Below are 18,638 nucleotides of genomic sequence, written 5' to 3' on the forward strand. Positions count from 1 at the left end.
CCGCCGGCGGCAGCGTGAGCGCGGGGCCGGGCGGTGCTGGGCAGCGCTGCCGCAGGCGGGCGGGCACCGCAGCCCCGGGGCTGCCCCGGGGTAACCGCGCCGAGGGGACGGGGCGCGCTGGTGGGCGAGTGCCGGAGGGGCCGGGACGCGGCAGTGCTGCCTCCGAACGCGGCGGAGCCGTGAGTGCGAAAGCGCTGGAGGAGGGAGCCCTTCGCCGGCGCCGGCTGCGGGCCGGCAGGTGCCGGGCCTGTCTTCTCCGGGCGGGAGGCGGCCTGAGCTCCCGGCCGCGGGAATACCGGAGCGCGGCACGCTCCGCACGACAGCTCCTTTGGGATGGCTCCTTCCCCTCCCCCTTTCTGGCCTTTTCTTTGGGCGAGGGGGATGCCTGTGTGCTCCCTGTTGGGAGGGGGAGGAGGGCATTTATGATGCTGCTGCTCATAGCGCACGGATGATCCTTTAATAAACCCCTGGCACATGACCTGCGGTGGCTGCACGGAGGGGCTCCCGGAGCCAGTAGGTGTGTTGCAGGCCGGGGGGTCTCTCTGGGGGGCCTTTGCGGGTATCTCGGTGCCTCGCAGCGCTCGGCGCTCCGGGGGGCGCGCGTTGCACTCAGAAGCGGAGCCCCGGGGGGTTCCAGAGTATCGGGGCGTAAATAGCGTTCCTGTGCAAGGAAGGCGCGAGAGATTTTAGCGAGATTTTTGGGCGTCAAGCTGAGAAGGTTTCACCGGGAGCCTGGGAAGACATGACTGTTCATGGAAAGCGGCGTTGTGAGCTCTCTTAGGAGTCGGAGGATGTTCGGACTGAAAAGGGGGTACGTTCATGGGAGAGGAGGCCTGGATTTAACCCGAGAGTTATTTGTTACCGCTGGCAGTGTTTAACCCGAGCGGCACGTTCGGAACCGCCCGTGCCCGCGGGAATCCCCGGCGCTGTTCCCCTGCCGGGTGCTGATCCCGCCGCCGGGAGGGCGAGGAGTGCCGGAGGGATGGTGCCCTTCCCTCCTTCCCTTCCCTGAGAAGCACTTGGCCGCAGGATGATTTTGACAGTAAACAGCTAGAAAAGCAGGGTATGATACCAGTGGAAATCCTTAGCGTTGCTTTCAAATTCCAGGCAGTCAGATCTTTAATAAGGACAGAGTGGATTGGACCAGATGCAAAAGTCAGACGGGGAGGGCTGTTCCCTTTGTTCCTGAAGGCTAGGACATGCCTGCCACTACCTACTACTGTAAAAGTTAAAGTGAGAATGGGATACCTGCTGACAGAATGCTCTTTGCATGTTTTGTACAACTTGATGTTCTGTAACTTGGATTATTATTTTCTTTTGATCAGTGAGTTGTAATAATTTTCATATGTAATTGTTCTCAGAATGCAATACCAGATACATATAGTGTTATAATAATTTAAATAACGATTAAGTCTTGCAATAGATTCAGATAATCTTTCAGAATATATTGGTTTTTACTTTGTACTATAAATCCTGTTTGATCACTGTTAAACTCTTTCAACTTTGTATCATAATTTGCAATTCCATTGAGAAGAGCTTGTGGCCTGATTTTAATTTTTTGTTTTTAAAGGAAAACCAAAAGTCATAACCAAACAGAACAGTTTCAGCTCTTTTCCCCTTGATGTAATTGTTTTGAATTCCAGACTGAACATTTTTGCAAAGAATTATTTTGCCATTTTGAAAGGGCTCACCTTGCTTTCTAACAATTTTCCTAGCGCCCTTTTTGTGTATGTTTTTAGACATGAAATAAAATTTTATATAAATCTGTTAGTTTAATAGCATACATTGGACTAACCTTAATTATTTTTCACTCTAGAATTTCCTTTAACCCCGAAAGAGAACATTTGTACTTTGGAGGGTTTGGACCCCCTAGCTGTTTGTGCTTTTTCAGCTGTGGAAAGACAGCAAACTAAAAAATTCACTCTTCTGAATTTTTCTCATAGAAATGAACTAATAATTGCTTCTTGGCTGGTGTCTGGAGGAATAGGCGTGGAAATGGAAAGATTAGGTATCCAAACTGTTTTTTTTTATTTTAGCATTTAGAATAGCTTAGTGATCAGAAATTAGATAAATAACATGAATCTTTTAGCTTTTCAAATTAAGATCATAGCCATACGTTTGTTTTCTTAGCAGTATATACTTGTGGTCTTACCAGCACAGGCATAGAGATTTATGTTCCTGTTGGACCTGGTATGAGCAGTTTAGAAAATAATCGTTACTGCACTTTATGGTCAAATGCAGATGGAATTTAAATTTACTTAGAAGCAACTCTGTTTAATTAATTTGGAGTAAATTTCTGTGTTTATTTTTAAATGAGGACATATAAAAAATTATTTGGGCACATTGTTAGTCTTGTCTGTTGTAGAGACTGATGCACATGGCTCCAGAGTATATTAATACAGAGTGAGTAAAGTTTGCCATGTAGCTTAGTTTCATTGCATTCAGTTTTGTTTTGGATGAGTTACTGTATTTCTTTGTGGTTGGAAGACCTCTGTGTTTATGTGTGTATTGCTAGTTTCCATCTAGAAACAAATGTATACTTTTTTCACTTGTGACAAATTAAGACCACTACAAGGGACTAGAGAAATAGAAATTTTGTTTGTTGTTTACCCAAAGTAACTTACTGTGTTCAGATGCAAAATTATGTAGAATGTAGCATCTTGGGCTTTTTTACAAATAGTGCTTGTTAACTTCTCTTATATCCAAACTGTCAAGGTCTCTTAATTAAGAGTCAATGATAAGAATAGAGTCCATAATTAGGACATTTTTCTCAACGTGAATTAACTGTCTTCCTGAAATCAGGAAAAGTACTTTAGTGTATACAGCATCTATGGATTTGCAAATGTCATTCATATTTATTTTTGAGTTGCTATACAGAAAATTGTAGAGTTAAGCTTCTTTACTGAAACAGTAGAAAATATCAAAATGACAGATTGCAAAACTGTGAAACTTGTAAGCTAGAGGATTGTGTCTTAGGTGAATAGGAAGTCTCACTGGTTTGTGGGTAGAACATTGTGTTCCAATATTTGTGTGTTATTGTTTTAAGGAGTTTTGCAATTTGTGGAAAGAGTGCAACTGTGGAACTGTCCTACTCAGCCCCAGTGTTTAATGAAGTGTTCAAATTAAAGATACTGCTCACTTAGGTTCCAAACCTAGGTTTTGTCTCCTACCTTTGATATGTAGTGCAGGCACATGAGCGAATAATAGAGGTTCAGTGTTATGTTGTTGTGAGGTTACCCGTATGGTAAAATAGATTTAAAAAGGGCTGCAATGCTAAATGTCAGATTGGGAGATTTTTTTTGTGATGGAGTAACAGAGTTGGACTAACAATGGCCAAAGCTTTGTCATTTAAATGTTCTTGATACCTTCTTTTAAAAAAGAAACACACACAGAGTAACAAGAAATGTGGGGCAGATAAACAAATGAAAAAGAGGAGACATGTATGCATTTATGGTAAAGGTTGGATTATATGTATGCTCTGTATGTGCTGTTGTGCACCAATGCTTCCTTAGTAAAATACAAATCTCAGTTATTCTGGTTGCCCCTTGCAAGCCTTTCATGTTTGGAATATCTCAGACAGAACAGTTGTTAATCAGTTACTAGTGGTGTCAGGTTATTGAACCTGGGTTAGTTAGTACAGAATTTTGTAATGCTAAATTTGGCTAGAAAAGGGGAGAAAAGGTGCTGTGCCCAGAGTTGAATCAGTATTAGGTCCACCTTCACTGGTGGTGACATTGGTAAAAGTTGCATAATCTGTGACCTTTCTTGTTTTGAGAGGCTAAAGCAGACCCTTGACTAGAACTGTCCAGAGAGATCTAAATGATGTTGCCATCTCCACTAGCCTGATGGAAAAAAACATACTCTTTTTCTCCCTGGTTGTTCTTATTTTGTCTTTTTTTTTTCCTCTCCATCCTCATTTTCTTACTTACCTCTCTTCTTGTTTTCTTTCCAGTAATTATCTAATGTAGCTGGTCAAAACTTGAAGTTTTGTTACATGTTTTTCTTGTTTTGTCCCCCCCCTCAAATATTCCTGATAAAAATTTGTCAGATTTTGGGTTGGCTAATAATGTTTCATTCATATAGTGGTACAGCCTTTCACCTTTGATTGTAAAAATATTTTATAAAGGGAGTAAGGGGTTTTGGCGAAATGCAACCCTTCACTAGTGGTTTCTTCTTAAGGTATATTGTGCTTCCTTTCTTCCTCTATGTAAAGGTTAGAATATTTTGAAGGATAGCTGTTGCCATAGGCCTAGATAATAAAGCAAATATTTGTGAATGTGTAACCTGAGACCTTGTTTGTTCTCTTAACGCTGCAGTGTGAAAGATGACAAGGGTCTGAGACCACTTAGCTTTTTGAAATGATACAGTGTGGACATTGTGTCTGAACGCATCACTTTGAAGCAAACTCGCTTCTCAGATGGGGAGGGTGTTGTCTACTTGACAACCTCAGCCAAAGAAGTTCCCTGGGCAGATTTGAAGTTCACTGATATGAATGTTTTGTAAACGTTCTTTGAGAAACATGGGGAACAATATACTGAGAATGTCACTATATGTTGGTCAGACTGTTTTAGAAATATATATGCTGTCTGTTTTCTAACTAAAAAGTTATATGCCTGTCTCCTATTTTATGAGGTACATTCTCATGACTTTCCTCCAAGACTCTCCATTAATAACAGGCAAGTTGCAAGATCTTTTCTTGGTGGTAATGCTAGTCATGTTTTGGACGTGCATTGGCATTTGTGATAAACTTTCTTATAGAGGTGTGTGTGGGAGGGTGAGGACTGACAGCAGGTTTGCTGGGACTTACTGTCTAATTGTCTGAATCGAAGTTGCTTAGTTTTTTGCTTGTGATCTGACTTTCTCTCCAAAATGATGCCTTGTTGGGCACTCATCTTCAAAACAGATTAAAGGCAGCAGCTTTTCCTGGAAGCCTTAGTTTTCTTCCAAAAGCTTAGTTCAGCAAGAAAATTCTGGACATAGAGAAACGCTGCGCTTCCATTAAGAGTAAAACATTCTGGATTCGGGGCAACATTGATTTTCATCTTTCTCAGCTGTAAGGCTGTCATAATGTTGAGTTTGTCCATAGACACTAGATCTCCCTCTTTGCCATTTGTAGCCGTACGTCACAAAAACATTTCTTTCTGATTTTTGATATGGCTATGATGATAAGCTTTAATGTCTCATGAATGTGATCCGTAAAATTTCCCAGTTTCCATTTTATAGTTTATCTGTGCTTTACCTTTTAAACTAAAGGAGGAAGAAAGTCCTGGCTTTTTCCCCCTGTTTTTTTAATGTGCAGCGTACAACAAAAATAAGTGACTGAAATCCCACTGTACTTACTGTTTAGTTTGTTTGCTACAATACTATTTCTTTTGGATGGAAAGAAATGGAAACACTGAAATTAAGAGCATCTAAAGCAAGAGATTAAAACATCCCTGTATGGTTGAGAAATAATTAGTACCTACTTATGTAAGAAATGGCAATTAATTTGGAGGTTTATGTGGTTTTATAGAACAGGGGTAAGAAGTCTTGTGTACTCAGTGTTTCTTGATTTGGACTTTACTTATCCATATACAGTTGAAAGACTTCCATCTTCACCCACGCTCCATGTCTGTAGTTCATATTTAGCAGCACAGAGCATACCCATTACATTATGTTTTCATTTACTTTTCTAGATTTGTATTTGTCTCCTTTTCTGGTACTGCAGGAAAACTTTCCGTGTTATTTACCTTAAAAGTTAGGGATTGTGAATTTCATGAGAACTGGCTTAGTTCTGGCAAAACCTTTAGTTGGTCTGCTGGCCTCGTTAGCTGGACAATAACAGAATATGTGATCATCAGGCCATGTTTTGGAGAGTCTAGCTTACAAAAGCCTGATATGCACACACAGTATTCCACCTTTAATGTTGATTTAGTCGCATCTGTCTGATTGTTTGTTTTTCAAGAGAGAGAGTAGTGCATCTTTGTTGAGAGGAACTTTTATATTATATTAGGATTTCACCCACAGCTTTTCTGAAAATGTCTGTCTTGAAATTTATTACACTTCTAAAGCAAAGAAGTTTGCTGTGCAGTGCCTTTGTGAAGTAAAAGTTAAGATTTTAACTTTGCTTTATTTTTAACTTTAACAGCTAAAAAAGTTAATTTTCAGTATGTGGGAAAATCTCTTTTCGTATTCTGATGGTTAAAACAGTTCTGCTGAGAGGGTTTAAATTTTTTTTTTGTAGATAAGCAAGTATAACTTTTGTTGTCTGCAATTTATGAGATTGTTATGCAACAGGAGGACATGATTAATAAAAATGAGAACAAATTTTAGTTATTGTTAAATATTTATAAGGTCTTGAAATGTGGATTAAGTAAAAGAAATAATTTACATTCTTTTCCTATATGCATCTACATTCCTATATGCAGCTCTTTACTGCTTAAATTGAAATGGTTTTGTATTAGTAGTGTTGCGTATGACAGAATTCTTCTTGAAAGTTTAGCAGAATGCCTGAAAAAACTGTCCTTGGAGAATTGGAGGATAATGATCATAAAGTAAATGATCAGGTAGCACCCTTTTTCCTGTGGAATGTTTTTAATTAATTAAAAAGTAGAACAGCCTTTCAGGTTTGTGGTTGTATGTGGTTTTTGTGTTTGGTTGGGGTTTTTTTTGTTGTTAAATATCAAGAAAAATAATTGAGAAAAATAAGTTAAAATTTAAAAGGAACAGTAATTGCATGAAAAAGTGCTTGGGAAAAATAGACTTAATTTGGCAGTTATATTAGAAAATCTCCTTTTGCAAGTAAGAGATTTGTATGTGATGTTTTGTTTACTTGTTTTGTTTTCATACTAATTTACCGAGGCCTATTTTATGCCTAACTTGTCAAGTGGAAAAAAAAAATCATAATCCCTTAAGAATAATATTCTGTGTACATTTTGCAAAATCTGGCAAAACAGGGCTCTATCCCACTGCTGCAATGTGGGTGAATGATATTTTGTAAGGAATAAAATGCATTGTCTGTTCCTTCTACTATAAGATAAACCAGAGTTCCACTGTCTGACTTCAATGATTAGGGAATAACTGTGTATAAGAAAATTTATTTTGAGCAGTAGAGTGTTTTTTGATATATAGCAAGACCTGAAAGAACTGACTCAACATTAATTTAGCTCTATATGCAAGTTACCTAGAGCAGTAATCTTTAATAGTTTTATATGTGTTATGACACTTCATTATGTATTCAGCATACAAATTATATACGTAGACCAATATAATAAATATATTAAGTGTTGCTTATGTATTTAGGATCACAGCTGTAGAAATACATGTTTCTCAGAAATACTTTTTCTAATTAAATTACATCACTTATTATGTAATAAAGCAAAGAAGCAGAATACATGTGGGCTTTGAACTATAGTACTTCTGGGGCTTTTTAGTGCTTACTGTGTAGTTATGAAATTGTTAGTTTTCTTCATTGTCCTGTGTATTGTAGGGAACTTAAAATCTATGTGGAATATTTTTCCTTTGAATAATCTTTCTTGCATGTATTTTTTTGGTTTTCCTTGCTATCATATATGACTTTTGAGAGTTAAAAGTGAGAAGTATATGTTAAAGTATATGGTAGGGGGGTTTTTGTTGGTTTTTTTTCTGGTGTTTTAGGTTGGGGTTTGGGGGTTTTTTCTGGGGAGAGGGGATTATTGACTTTTTTTTTCCACCTTTTTTTTTCCTTTTTTTTGGGGGAGGGTAAATATATGGTGGAGAGGATTTATATTCATACTGAAATCTAGGAAGTGAGTTGTTTATTCAGAATCATCTTATGGGAAGTTGTATGAATGAAAAATAATATGCATATGTCAGGAATTAAAATTAATTGCAGTAAAGTGTCCTGCAGATCTGCATCAGAAGGGAAAGGTTTCTAGGACCTCTGCAAATGATGATTGCCATTAAAAAGAAAAATGCCCTTTTCTCTTAGCAAGCTGCTCTTAATGTCCCAGGATAGGCCACTTGGGAAGGAATTGATAGCAAGACGTGAGATGAAGTCTGTAAAGTCTTAATTCAATAATTGTTGAAGAAACATTGACTGTGGCACTAGTTAGGAATTCTGCAAACCAATACACTTCTACTCTGCTGTTTCTTACCCCTTCTTGAGACAGTTCTCATGGGTTTAGGAAGACAAAGCAGACTGCAAAAGAGAAGGCATTATTGTTGGGCAGGTATGTATCCTTTTACCTAGGTACCTGTAAATCTTGTCCTAGGAAAGTGTGGCGTGGCAGTATGTTTCTGGAAGAAGGTTTCCAGGTATTCAGACAGGTATTAGGTAGTTTCCCACGTACGTGGTCCTTTCATATGCTGTAGAGTGGTGGCATAGCAATGTAGACGGCTAGAAGCCAAAGGCTTTGTATGTACTCCCTGTCAGAAACTTCACCTCAGGAAAAAAACTGGGAGAAAGCAGCAAAATACCTAAAGTAAGTATGTATCTGTAAAGAAAAATGCTTGTTTCCAGAAAAGAAAAAGGCAAAAAACCCCTGTAAGATTAAAGGGAATACGTACTTCTTGTTTCCTCTTTTTTTAGCCTAATTTCCCTTTTTAGTTGTGTGAATACTCAAGGGGAGGCATTAAATAAGCCTACAGCAAATCAAGGATTCTCAAAATCAGCTTCCTTGGAGAAATAAGCTGTAAATTAAGCGCACTGAGGAAAAAAGTTGCGAAACATATCTTTAAAAGATAGGGCAGGGACAAAGTGTTTCTGTAGATAATGCTCAGAAAACTCCAGGGATGCTGAGATAAAGTTGCAACAGGTCTTTTTATGTGTAACTCCTGCTCATTAAAACTTTACTATGGCTAGTATACTCTGATTTCACACTTTTGAAAAAATTTGAGAGAATATTATGAGACAAATAGGATATAAAGTGGAGTTTTTGGGGAATGTTTTTGTAATCTACAAGTTTTTCTCCTCCTGTTTTTATGCTGTCCTAAAGGAATTCTTTCTTGGGTGGTTACTCTAATGGTAACCATCCTTTACCTTGATAGATCAGTGAGATATAACTCTCGAGCTACTAGCTTTAGCTAAATCTAAATCAAAGTACTTCTAGTTATTGTAAAATATACTTGATGATAGGCTTTTTTAATGATCACTGTAATCAAACAGACTGAAAAGTCTGCAGGGGGAATTGCTTTCCCTCCTAACCTGCCATTGTGAGGGATTCCAAACCATTCCCATTCTGGTCATCCAGACATTTGTTCCAGCATTTATTTAGCAAAATAAAGAAAAGAACAAACCAGTAGAATACGTAGAATAAATCAGGAGTCTTAGGAGGCATGTTGAGATTTTTTGAGAGAAATCTTTTCAAGTAACGTGACTGTAGGGTAGTGCTGTATAACATAGTTCTTTGGACAGATGGCAAACACAGAGCTTCAAAAAGTTGGGAATGGTCATGTTAGTAACATGGATGTGGTTCAAGTTGGGTATACTTAAACTGTTTCAGAATCTAATGCTAATCTGACATCTATTTTTTAGAAATGTGCCCTGTTCCTAGGTAAACTGTCAAATCTTTAGGTCTGATCTTGCCAGTTAAATTCCAGCATGGTAAGAATTAAAGCTGTTACTGGTGTCTCCAGTGTGCAGGACCTTCTTATTTGAGTGAGACTCATGCTTTTTTCCTAAGCATCCAGGATCAAAATGGAAATTCTGAAGTTCATGTTAAAAGCAACTGTTGAAAAAAGCAACTGATGAAGAATTTTCCTGATTGTTAAGCTTCAAGGAAGCTCACCTGCCTGTTCCTATTTCTTTATTCCAAAGGGTATAACTCTAGTTCATGCACAATGGTTTCAGTACACGACTTTTCTCTTTGGCTTGGCAGTTGATCAAAGAGAATTAGTGAAAATACTAGTTGTCATTTCACCATTGTTTTGTCAGAAAAGGGTTCAAGTAGACTTTTTTTGAGTCCTTTGATGAACAGAACATCTTTCTGGAAAAGGCATCTGAGGCAAATTTCTGTATAGCATTAAACTGGGACATCATGGATTATCTTTAGTATTAGAAAAATCTCTTAATTCCTTGATAGCCTGTCTTGTATTTCATTATTGTTATGTGTAAGTTGCTGTGACGACTCATCAAATGGTAAGGGAGATTTTAGATGTGCAATAGTAATAATTTTCAGTATTTCTTACCAGAATAGTAGCAGCTTCTAGTACACTCCAGAATAATTTTAGCAAGTCTTCATATTCAGATTATTCTTAGGATATTTTTTCTGCACTGGACAAACACCTGCTAAAAATGTTTTACCTGTGCTACAGCCTCCAGAAAGTAAATTCAGCTGTGTGTATGAAAAAAATATGTGGAGAAAAATTACTTTAAAATGAATGGTCGAGATCTTATTAGCATCTAGAAAGTATGGAATGATTAGGGCACATTCAGGAGCTTTTTTGATATTTAAGATGTTGTGAAAACATGAGCCTGGAGCCATTTGAGGCAACAGTAAAATAAATATTGTAATTCCTTCAAAGTATAAATTTAAACTTAACACCCCTTAGATGCTGACGTTCCAAGTAGCAGCCATTGCAGGAAAAAAAAAACCCAGGCAAATGCAGAAATTCTTTATATTTGGATGGTTAGGTACTCTCAATTCTGCAATGATAAGTAGGCAATTTAAAAAAAAAAAAAAGAATTTTGTACTGTAGCTATATAAGTCTTTTGACTGTAATTCACTAAGTTAATTTTGTGATTTCATTCAATTTAAATCTTTGTTAGCAGGTAGTGCTGCCTTAGAGAAGCAGATCTTTGTACTGGGGGTTTCACATTCGCACTGTTCAGGATGTTGTGCCTCACACTAGCTCAAAACCCATGGAGTGACATCAGTCATTGTTGGAGTGCATTAGGTGCACTCTTGGAATACATCTCATTTGGTTTGGTTCAAGATGAATTAGCTGTTTTTACTTTGATTCTTCTCTTCACTGTGAATCAAAGTATGCTGACCGGGGACTGTCAGGAGTAGCTCAAAAGCCACACTCTTGAACCACAAGCACAAGAGCTAATATCCACACACTATTTGCTATTTTTTGCCTCCATGGGATTGTGTGTACCTCTTAGAATTCTTGTGCATGCCAGAGACATCTTCCAGTGGGCAGCACGGAGGAGACTTTCCTAAGGGCGGAAAGTGACCAGAAAGATGCTGACTCTTCAGCTGTTCCTGTGTGAAAGTGATGTGGATTAGGGCATAACCTTTGGGTACTCTGGAGAAAGTGAGACATGGGCTCTTTAACTAGCCTTGAAATTACTCTTAACTTAAACTAGCCCGAAATAAAGTTCAGTAGTATGTAAAAGTATTTCAAACAACCAAAATTAGCCATAGAATTACAAATCGTTATCAAAGCTACAGATGAAGAAATAACAGAAGAAGCATGTTTACACTAATACTTAGTTTGAACAGGCCCTCCCTGCCTTATCTGTTAGGAAAATACATGCAGCACCTTGTCAGGGATTTTATCTTCCTGCATTCACTACATCTCAAGGTGAGTTATTCAGAAATAATTTTCTTCAGGTGTACCATGCAGTCTGCTATGGTCACTGCTTTAGAGCCCAACAGGGCTCTGTCCAGGTTTAATCTTATGCCATATGGAATTTTGGCAAAGGTTCTGTCATCAGTGCTGCTTGTTCACTGCCATGCTGTGCTGTACTGGCATAACCTGTTATGTGGCTGTGCAGGCAGGGAACTGAAACAGCTAAAACTGAATCTGCCAGAAAAAAAGGATCCTTTTGAGCTGAATCAGCTGTGTGATCTGGTTCAGCACTGAGCTCTGCAGACTTTTGCTTCAGTAGGTGGATGGTGAGCAACACTGGCAATTTTTTACCTCTATTGTCAATTTTTTTCATTTCTATTCTTTTTTAGTACTCTTCTATCCTGCCATTTTTTCGTCTATGCAAAACAAATTTAACTGGCTAACCTAGTGGAAAACTACTCTTTGAGAGATTAGTTTTCTTCAGCCTGAACAAACTGAATCAACTCAGCAAGAGACTTCAGGAGTGCCAGTTTGAGAGAGGAGCTGGCTTGCACAGGTGGGATAGGTAAATGTGGGAGATAGGAATTCTGCTTTCTGAACACAGCTCAGACAGATGTATCTGTTTTGTCCAGTTCACTTGCAGCAGTTTTGAAGGTAGTCTTGATACTCCTTTATCTGGCTGTGTTGTCTCCTTTCTTGCACGTGTTGCTTTGTCAGGCCATGTGTTCTCTTGGTGATATTTACTAGCTTTTTGTGATCAAAGCCTCTACTGAATAATAAGCAGTTAAAAAAAACATAGTGAAGGAAGGGAAGGATTTCCCAGAATAATTGAAGTTGGAATAGACTTCCAAGATCATCGAGTTCAGCCTCGATCAAAGTGGCCTTCTGGAGCTGGGAAGGTGTGTTTAACACTCTGGTCTGCCATTATCACCCCAGGAAGCACCTTGGACACCTGATTGGCTTCACTGGTCTAGATTTTCCAATCTACTTGTCAGGACTAGGAGCATCAGATAGATGCATCATAGAATCATGGAATGGCCTGGGCTGGAAAGGACTTCAAAGCTCATGAAGACCATGGGCTTTGTGCATTATAGGAAATTTTTTTGAGGAGGGTGTAGTCAAGATGTATTTTCCTGTTTTGTATGTAAATGTCTTTGATTCCTGTGAGTAGTAACTAGGTGAGTATGAAGGCTGTGCTAGGCATTTGTGCTTAATGAAGAACTGAACATCTGAGAACTTGCTTATGTTAGGTAACTAGAAAAGCTGAACATTAGACTTCTGCGGTTTTAAATTTGGGAAAAGGTGAACACTGTTACACATTTACAGGCAAGGAACGTCTCTTTTTATGAATGTGTTAATTTTTAATAGTCAAAACTTCTAACATTTTGTTTTTCTAACTTATTGACTATAGTACTCCTGACATAACTAATTTGAAGACTATATACATATAATGAGTATAGATATGGACAAAAACGTTTATTATAGTATGTATCAATAATTAAAAAAAAAATGAAACATTACCCATCTTTACCAGATCTAATTTGCCTTCTGCTTGAGGGAGTTCTTTGCCACCAATCAGTCTGTCATCTTACTAGCAGTCAGTATAGTTTTTCTAAACATGTCTTTACCAATCAAATTAACTATTATGCAAACTTTGAGGCTGCTAACCTGATATGTACTAAATGGCAGTTGATATGCTGTTAACTTATTTTTTTGTTGGACATCTGTCTGTACATCAACTATATAAAACATCTGCATGCAAGATCATCTTCTAATTTCACTTTTGTCCTGCATGCCTTCTTCTTGCTGACCTGAGCAGAATCATTACCTTTCTTTTGGGTGGACTGTTATGCATGTGATGGAGGTAACTGGAACAGCCAGTCACAGGCATCAGCTAGGTGAGTAAGTTAGGCTTTAGGATTCTTGATATTTCCTTAAAAAGGGGGAGGGATTGGGATGAAGAAGGAGGATAGTTTAGTTGTGTAACTGTGGTCTGTGGACCATGTGCATTTGATACAACTCAGAAGCTGGTCTGAGCATTTGTCCGATACTGGATCTTTCCATTGTCTCCATGGCTGTTGTGTACAGACTGTGGTTTTGGTATCGAAAGGCAGTGTTTGGAGATAAAGGCAGCTGGCTAAACTGAGTTGCAATCTAAGCAGCATCTTCAGAGTTAAGGTACATCTGTAGTGGAAGTGTGGTTTTAAAAATAGCAGAAAATACTAAAATGCTGTAGTCACTGAAAAAGCAATCATAACATAAAAAACCACTTTGTCTAAAAAAAAGTTATAGATTAATAATAAAAATGGAATTTTATGGGAAGTGTGAGAAAAAGAAACTGTAGAGGGAATTGATAGCCACATTTTATAAATCAAAACCATATCATAAATAATAGCCTCTAGCAAAGAATGTAGAGACCAAGGTTATACAAATGAGGCATAAAGGCTGTTAATGGACAGCAGACCAGCTAACAGGGGGAAAAGATTTGTGTGCTTAAGTATTATGCCTCTGTAGGTATCTACAAGTGTCCCATTTACTAGAAACGTTTAACAAGGGCAAAATTAGGAAATTGTTTTTATAAGAAGAATAGAGTAATAAACATATATACCAGAGGCTTGTAATCCCAATAGTCTCTCCTTAAAAATCCCTTACTGAGCCTTACTTGAAGCTGACAAGTATTGAATCTTTTAGCAATTCTTTATAAATTCGTCTTTTACTCCATTTTATTAATGGCAAAATTAATCCTATTTAGAGCTCTCATGTGTCCATGAGCTCTCATTTATCCCAGCAAAATTGTTCCTATATATGGTGAACGAAATGTGAACTGATGTAGATGATAGTATTTTACCAAACTCGTTTTCAGTGAATTTCTTTTAGTTTACTATGAGTAAATGCTTGTGCCCACACAGCAGAGATGGGAACACGTTGCTGCCAGTAGAAAGAAGGTAGGGGGTTTTTCTTGTGCTAATAATGCATGAGAAAAACTGGTCTTTGACCAAGACATTAGTGGCCCATGTTCTTGGAGAATATACTGTTACCAGGCCTTCAAAACTTGTATTATTACTGTAGTGCATTTTTACCAAAATCAGAAGTTACATTCTTCAAAAAGATTGAATGGATACCATTACATCTAGTAGCCTTGTACACCACCCATTGTCCACTGATTCCAATTTCAGAGTGGGTGTGACCTGAGGCTGCCTATAGTGGTCCAGAACTCAATTACCTGTCATTGCTTAATCATGCTCACGGAAGCATATGTTGTTTTTGAGTTTGTGGGATATTTCTCTCTTTTTTGAATACAAAATGTTTGGCTTCCTGGTTTGGAAGTAATTGTGATACTTCTGCTGGTGTCTGGTTGATCTGTGAATCTGCTCCTACTTTACTAATGTCTGCCTTCACAAGAACATTAGGTTCTGTTTATTTTAATTACTTGTCTTTATTAAACTGTATAGAACTATTGAGTGTTTGCTGAGGTTTCAGAATTTAATTATGACTCCAATTACAACTGATACAAAAAAGGCAGGGCATAGGGAAGTACTCCCAAGATTTTCAGCAGTTCCCTTTTCATTTCACCTTCTCACCATGGAGCAAAATGCTTGAGCATACTACTATGCTTAATGATTGCAAGATTGAAGGCTTTCTTATAGAATTTCTACTAAATGTGAAGTGCTTCTTTCCTTGGAACTTTTTTGTTTGTAACTGCTTTGAATTGACATCTCCTGGAATCTCAGGATTTCATTATCAGGTTATCAGGTCCATAGTCATAATTATCTTTGTTTTCTCATTTTATTTTTTCCTTTTTTTTTTTTACCTAAGTGATGGCAAGGCATATCTCCCACTTTACCTCATGTTCTTGAATGTCTTAGGCAACTCAGTGAAATACTTTTATTTCCCAAACTCCATCTTTCTTGTATTAGCATAGCTCTGAGAAGGATGTGTTTTCCTGTATAGAACTGCTTGTAAATATTACCACTTTTGACCATGGTGTTAATGTTGATTCTTTCAAGACTTTAATTTTTTTTCCTGTGTTTATTTCATTTTGCAGCCAGTGAGCTCTTTACTAGTCTCTTGCCCAGGAGGATATATCTGCAGAATGTGCTTCTTTTATGTGGTACAAAGGAAGTAATTGAAAGAAATCACTGAAGGTGATTGTGTGGGTTGACCCCATCCAGCAGCTGAGCCCCCACCTAGAGGCTCACTCACTGCCCCCGAGCAGGATGAGGGACAGAATCAGAAAAGCAAAACTGAGGAAACTCATTGGTTGAGATAGTCAGTTAAATAAGTGAAGGAAAGGTGTGTACCTTACTGAGATCAAGGTAGACAATATCCACTGCTGTCTACCAAACCAGTCATTTCCTTTTAGAAAGTAGATTTTGTTAGGCTGAACTCTGTGTTCTGCTGCATTTTTTATCTACCTGTTAGTCAGACAGGTAGAAAAGTATAGTTTTCCTTTATATGTGACCTTCTGCCGGATGGAAAGCACCTATAAGAAATTTTATAGCTTGTTCTACTAATCTATCTGCCCCCTTTCTTCATGAATACGGGCAGTTTATAGGTCAGTGCAAGGAAGCAAGACAATGAATTGTCCACTGTATGGCTCTGCCATCTGGTACACATCTTGTAAAGACTTTTATGAACATCTTTTGTCTGTTTGCATTGTTGGCTAATGGTTTTTCTACAATTGGTGAGTAACGTTTCTCTTCTCTCGTGTTAGTTGTTTGTAGCTGTTGAAAAACCTTTGGAGATTCATCTCTTTTTCTTGTCCCTTCGCTGGAATCAGAAATGGAAATTCAGCTTCCATGCTTTCAAGGGGTTTCCTTCGTAAAGAGAACGAAAAGTATACCTTGTAGCTGTTAGTTCCATTTGAGTCAATGTAATACATTTGCAATGTTCCTCTGGGCTGTTACACGACTGACTAATGTCAATTACTGTGTTGATGATGCTTCTTAAGATACAGACTATTTTTTTAAACTATGTATGTGAATGTGTGTGAATGTAATTAAAGTAAATCCTTTCATTGGATGTTCAGATGAGATCGTTTGAATAAGGATGGGTTTAAAGATGTTTAAAGCTCACAGCACTGCACAACATAACACTGTTCTGTGATTTATTCTATATTCGATGTAATTTGAGATACTGAATTGTGACTGATAGCATTGTTCTCTGTGTATGAAGTTCTTTCTGCCAAAATATATTATTTATTATTTATACATTTTGTACATTTCTTTTATTTACATAAGTACTTTCCGAATTCTCAGGTAGAAAGAAAGTCTTGAAACTTAGATGCCAGATAGGCTACTTGCTAAAAAAAAAAAGGTTTTTTAAGTCTTGGAGGACAAGATGCAGTAGTAAACTGATATGAAAGGTTCTTGAATAAACTTTGATTTTTGTTTTAGCTTGGATTCACTCTCATAATTAACTTTGGCTAGTTAACTTTGACTACTCTATCCTGACTTTTAAAATATGGTGTACTAGTAAAACATGCTTGTTGGGTATTTAAGAATTTGTGAGAGAACTAGTATAATGTAATATATAAGGCCACAGTCAATTTGAGTATTAAATATCTATATAACAGTCCCTGCATCAAGGGCCTACAGATCATTTACAAAAACAAAATGTAGCAGTTCAGAGATGGTCTTAGAACATACATAATAATTTTATTTCACTTCAGTTTTTCTGGTTTTTTTCAGATTTTTCTTACTTGGATATTGTTTCTTACTAAACCTTTTCACATCAAGTAAACAGGATTAGATGTCTTGAAAGCATTACATGGACACAGCTTTGTTCTTGGTCTCATTCTCTTTAGTTCCTCATTTTTAACAGAATACTTTAGTATAGAATTTGTTAGCTGAATAGCTAAAATTCTGTAGAAATAGTTTGTCTACTCTGTATTAAAGAAATGCCTCACTAAAGTATGAACTCACTAGTCTGTTCATATTAGCTAGTCCAGAGAAGTATAATTCTGTATATTAGAATTACGTAATGTATATTTTTGTTGTATACTTTGCTATAACAGAGTCAAGAGGCTTTGGATTTTTCCTCATAGTCTGTCATAATCGGTATTACCAATTTTTTACCATTTCTGGATGAGGCGTAAAGTGCAGTCATTAAACTAAAGGAAAGACTTGAAATAAAAAAATAGTATTCTAAGAGTAATAACTATATATTTCTTTAATAATTAAGGTTTACAAACCTCTTAATTTACTGAGGCACTACTAGTCTACTGGAAATGACATACATGGAATGATACATTTTGCCTTCCTTCTACATCTGAGCTTTTACTTCTGACTGCATCCTTCTTTGCTTCAGGGAATAAGAATTTGAGATGAGAAGTTGAAGAAGCACCAGTAGTTTTAACTTAATGAAAGTATGTAATAATTTCTAAAAGAATGAACAAACATTTCACAATTAATTTGTCATATTGATTAATCTATATGAACATTACCTTTCTTTGTGTCTTAAGGGTAGATTGAAGATTTTTGAATGAAGACAATTAAAAAATAGTACATGATCCACCAGATGCAAGTTGGGGGAAAAAAAAAAAGAGAAAGAAAAGCTGCAGTTGACACAAGAAGGTGGTTAGCGTTAACATACAGTGTGATGATGGATGTTGGGGGCAGAGGAGGGTGTTAAGTCATTGTTTTAGACTTGTGAGGTGGATTTACTAGAGTTTGTATGCGCCCTGAGCAGAGAATATTGTGTTGATCCAGTTCTGCAAATACTGATTTGAGAATATTTTCATTGCTCCAATGAATGCTGTATTAAAAGTAGAAGCAGCTTTAAATATTCTTTAAAATGGAATTCTTTACCTTTATTCTCTCTGTGCAGCAGTGCTATTAAGAGCTACATCCCTAGCCACACACTTGTGAAATTAAAAAGGCTTCATGGCTGAAGACATACCCAAATTCTAAGAAATCTTGTATCTCTGAAGAGATAAGTAGTCAATCAAAAACAAGTATCTGTAACACCTCGTAGGCCAGTTCCAAAGAGAGACATAGATGCGGTGATGCTTCAGTATTTTAAACTTAATAGTTTGGACAGTACAGTGGGAGGGAAGAGAACAGGGTTCAGATATTTGCGTTTTAAACTATTGTTGCATTTTCTTTTCCTGTTCAAGGGCAAGTAACTAAACAGAAATAGTACATGGAGCAGGGACTGGAATC

The 18,638-nt window shown here is 37.5% G+C and overlaps 1 protein-coding gene across 8 annotated transcripts in view; it reads left to right on the top strand.

Moving 5' to 3' along the window:
• Positions 1-18,638, top strand: part of GPHN (gephyrin) — a 282,387-nt gene that overhangs the window by 619 nt on the left and 263,130 nt on the right. The window contains exon 2 of one of the 8 annotated variants that reach the window (XM_027641754.1): positions 1,944-2,008. The exons of the other annotated variants lie outside the window; for them this stretch is intronic. Coding sequence (XP_027497555.1) covers positions 1,996-2,008 — 13 coding nt within the window. The 5' untranslated portion in view covers positions 1,944-1,995. The remainder of the gene's footprint in view (positions 1-1,943; positions 2,009-18,638) is intronic. 8 annotated transcript variants of the gene reach the window in all.

The sequence above is a fragment of the Corapipo altera genome, unplaced genomic scaffold (assembly GCF_003945725.1).
Source record: "Corapipo altera isolate COAL_440 unplaced genomic scaffold, ASM394572v1 23b, whole genome shotgun sequence".
NCBI classification, from domain to species: domain Eukaryota; kingdom Metazoa; phylum Chordata; class Aves; order Passeriformes; family Pipridae; genus Corapipo; species Corapipo altera.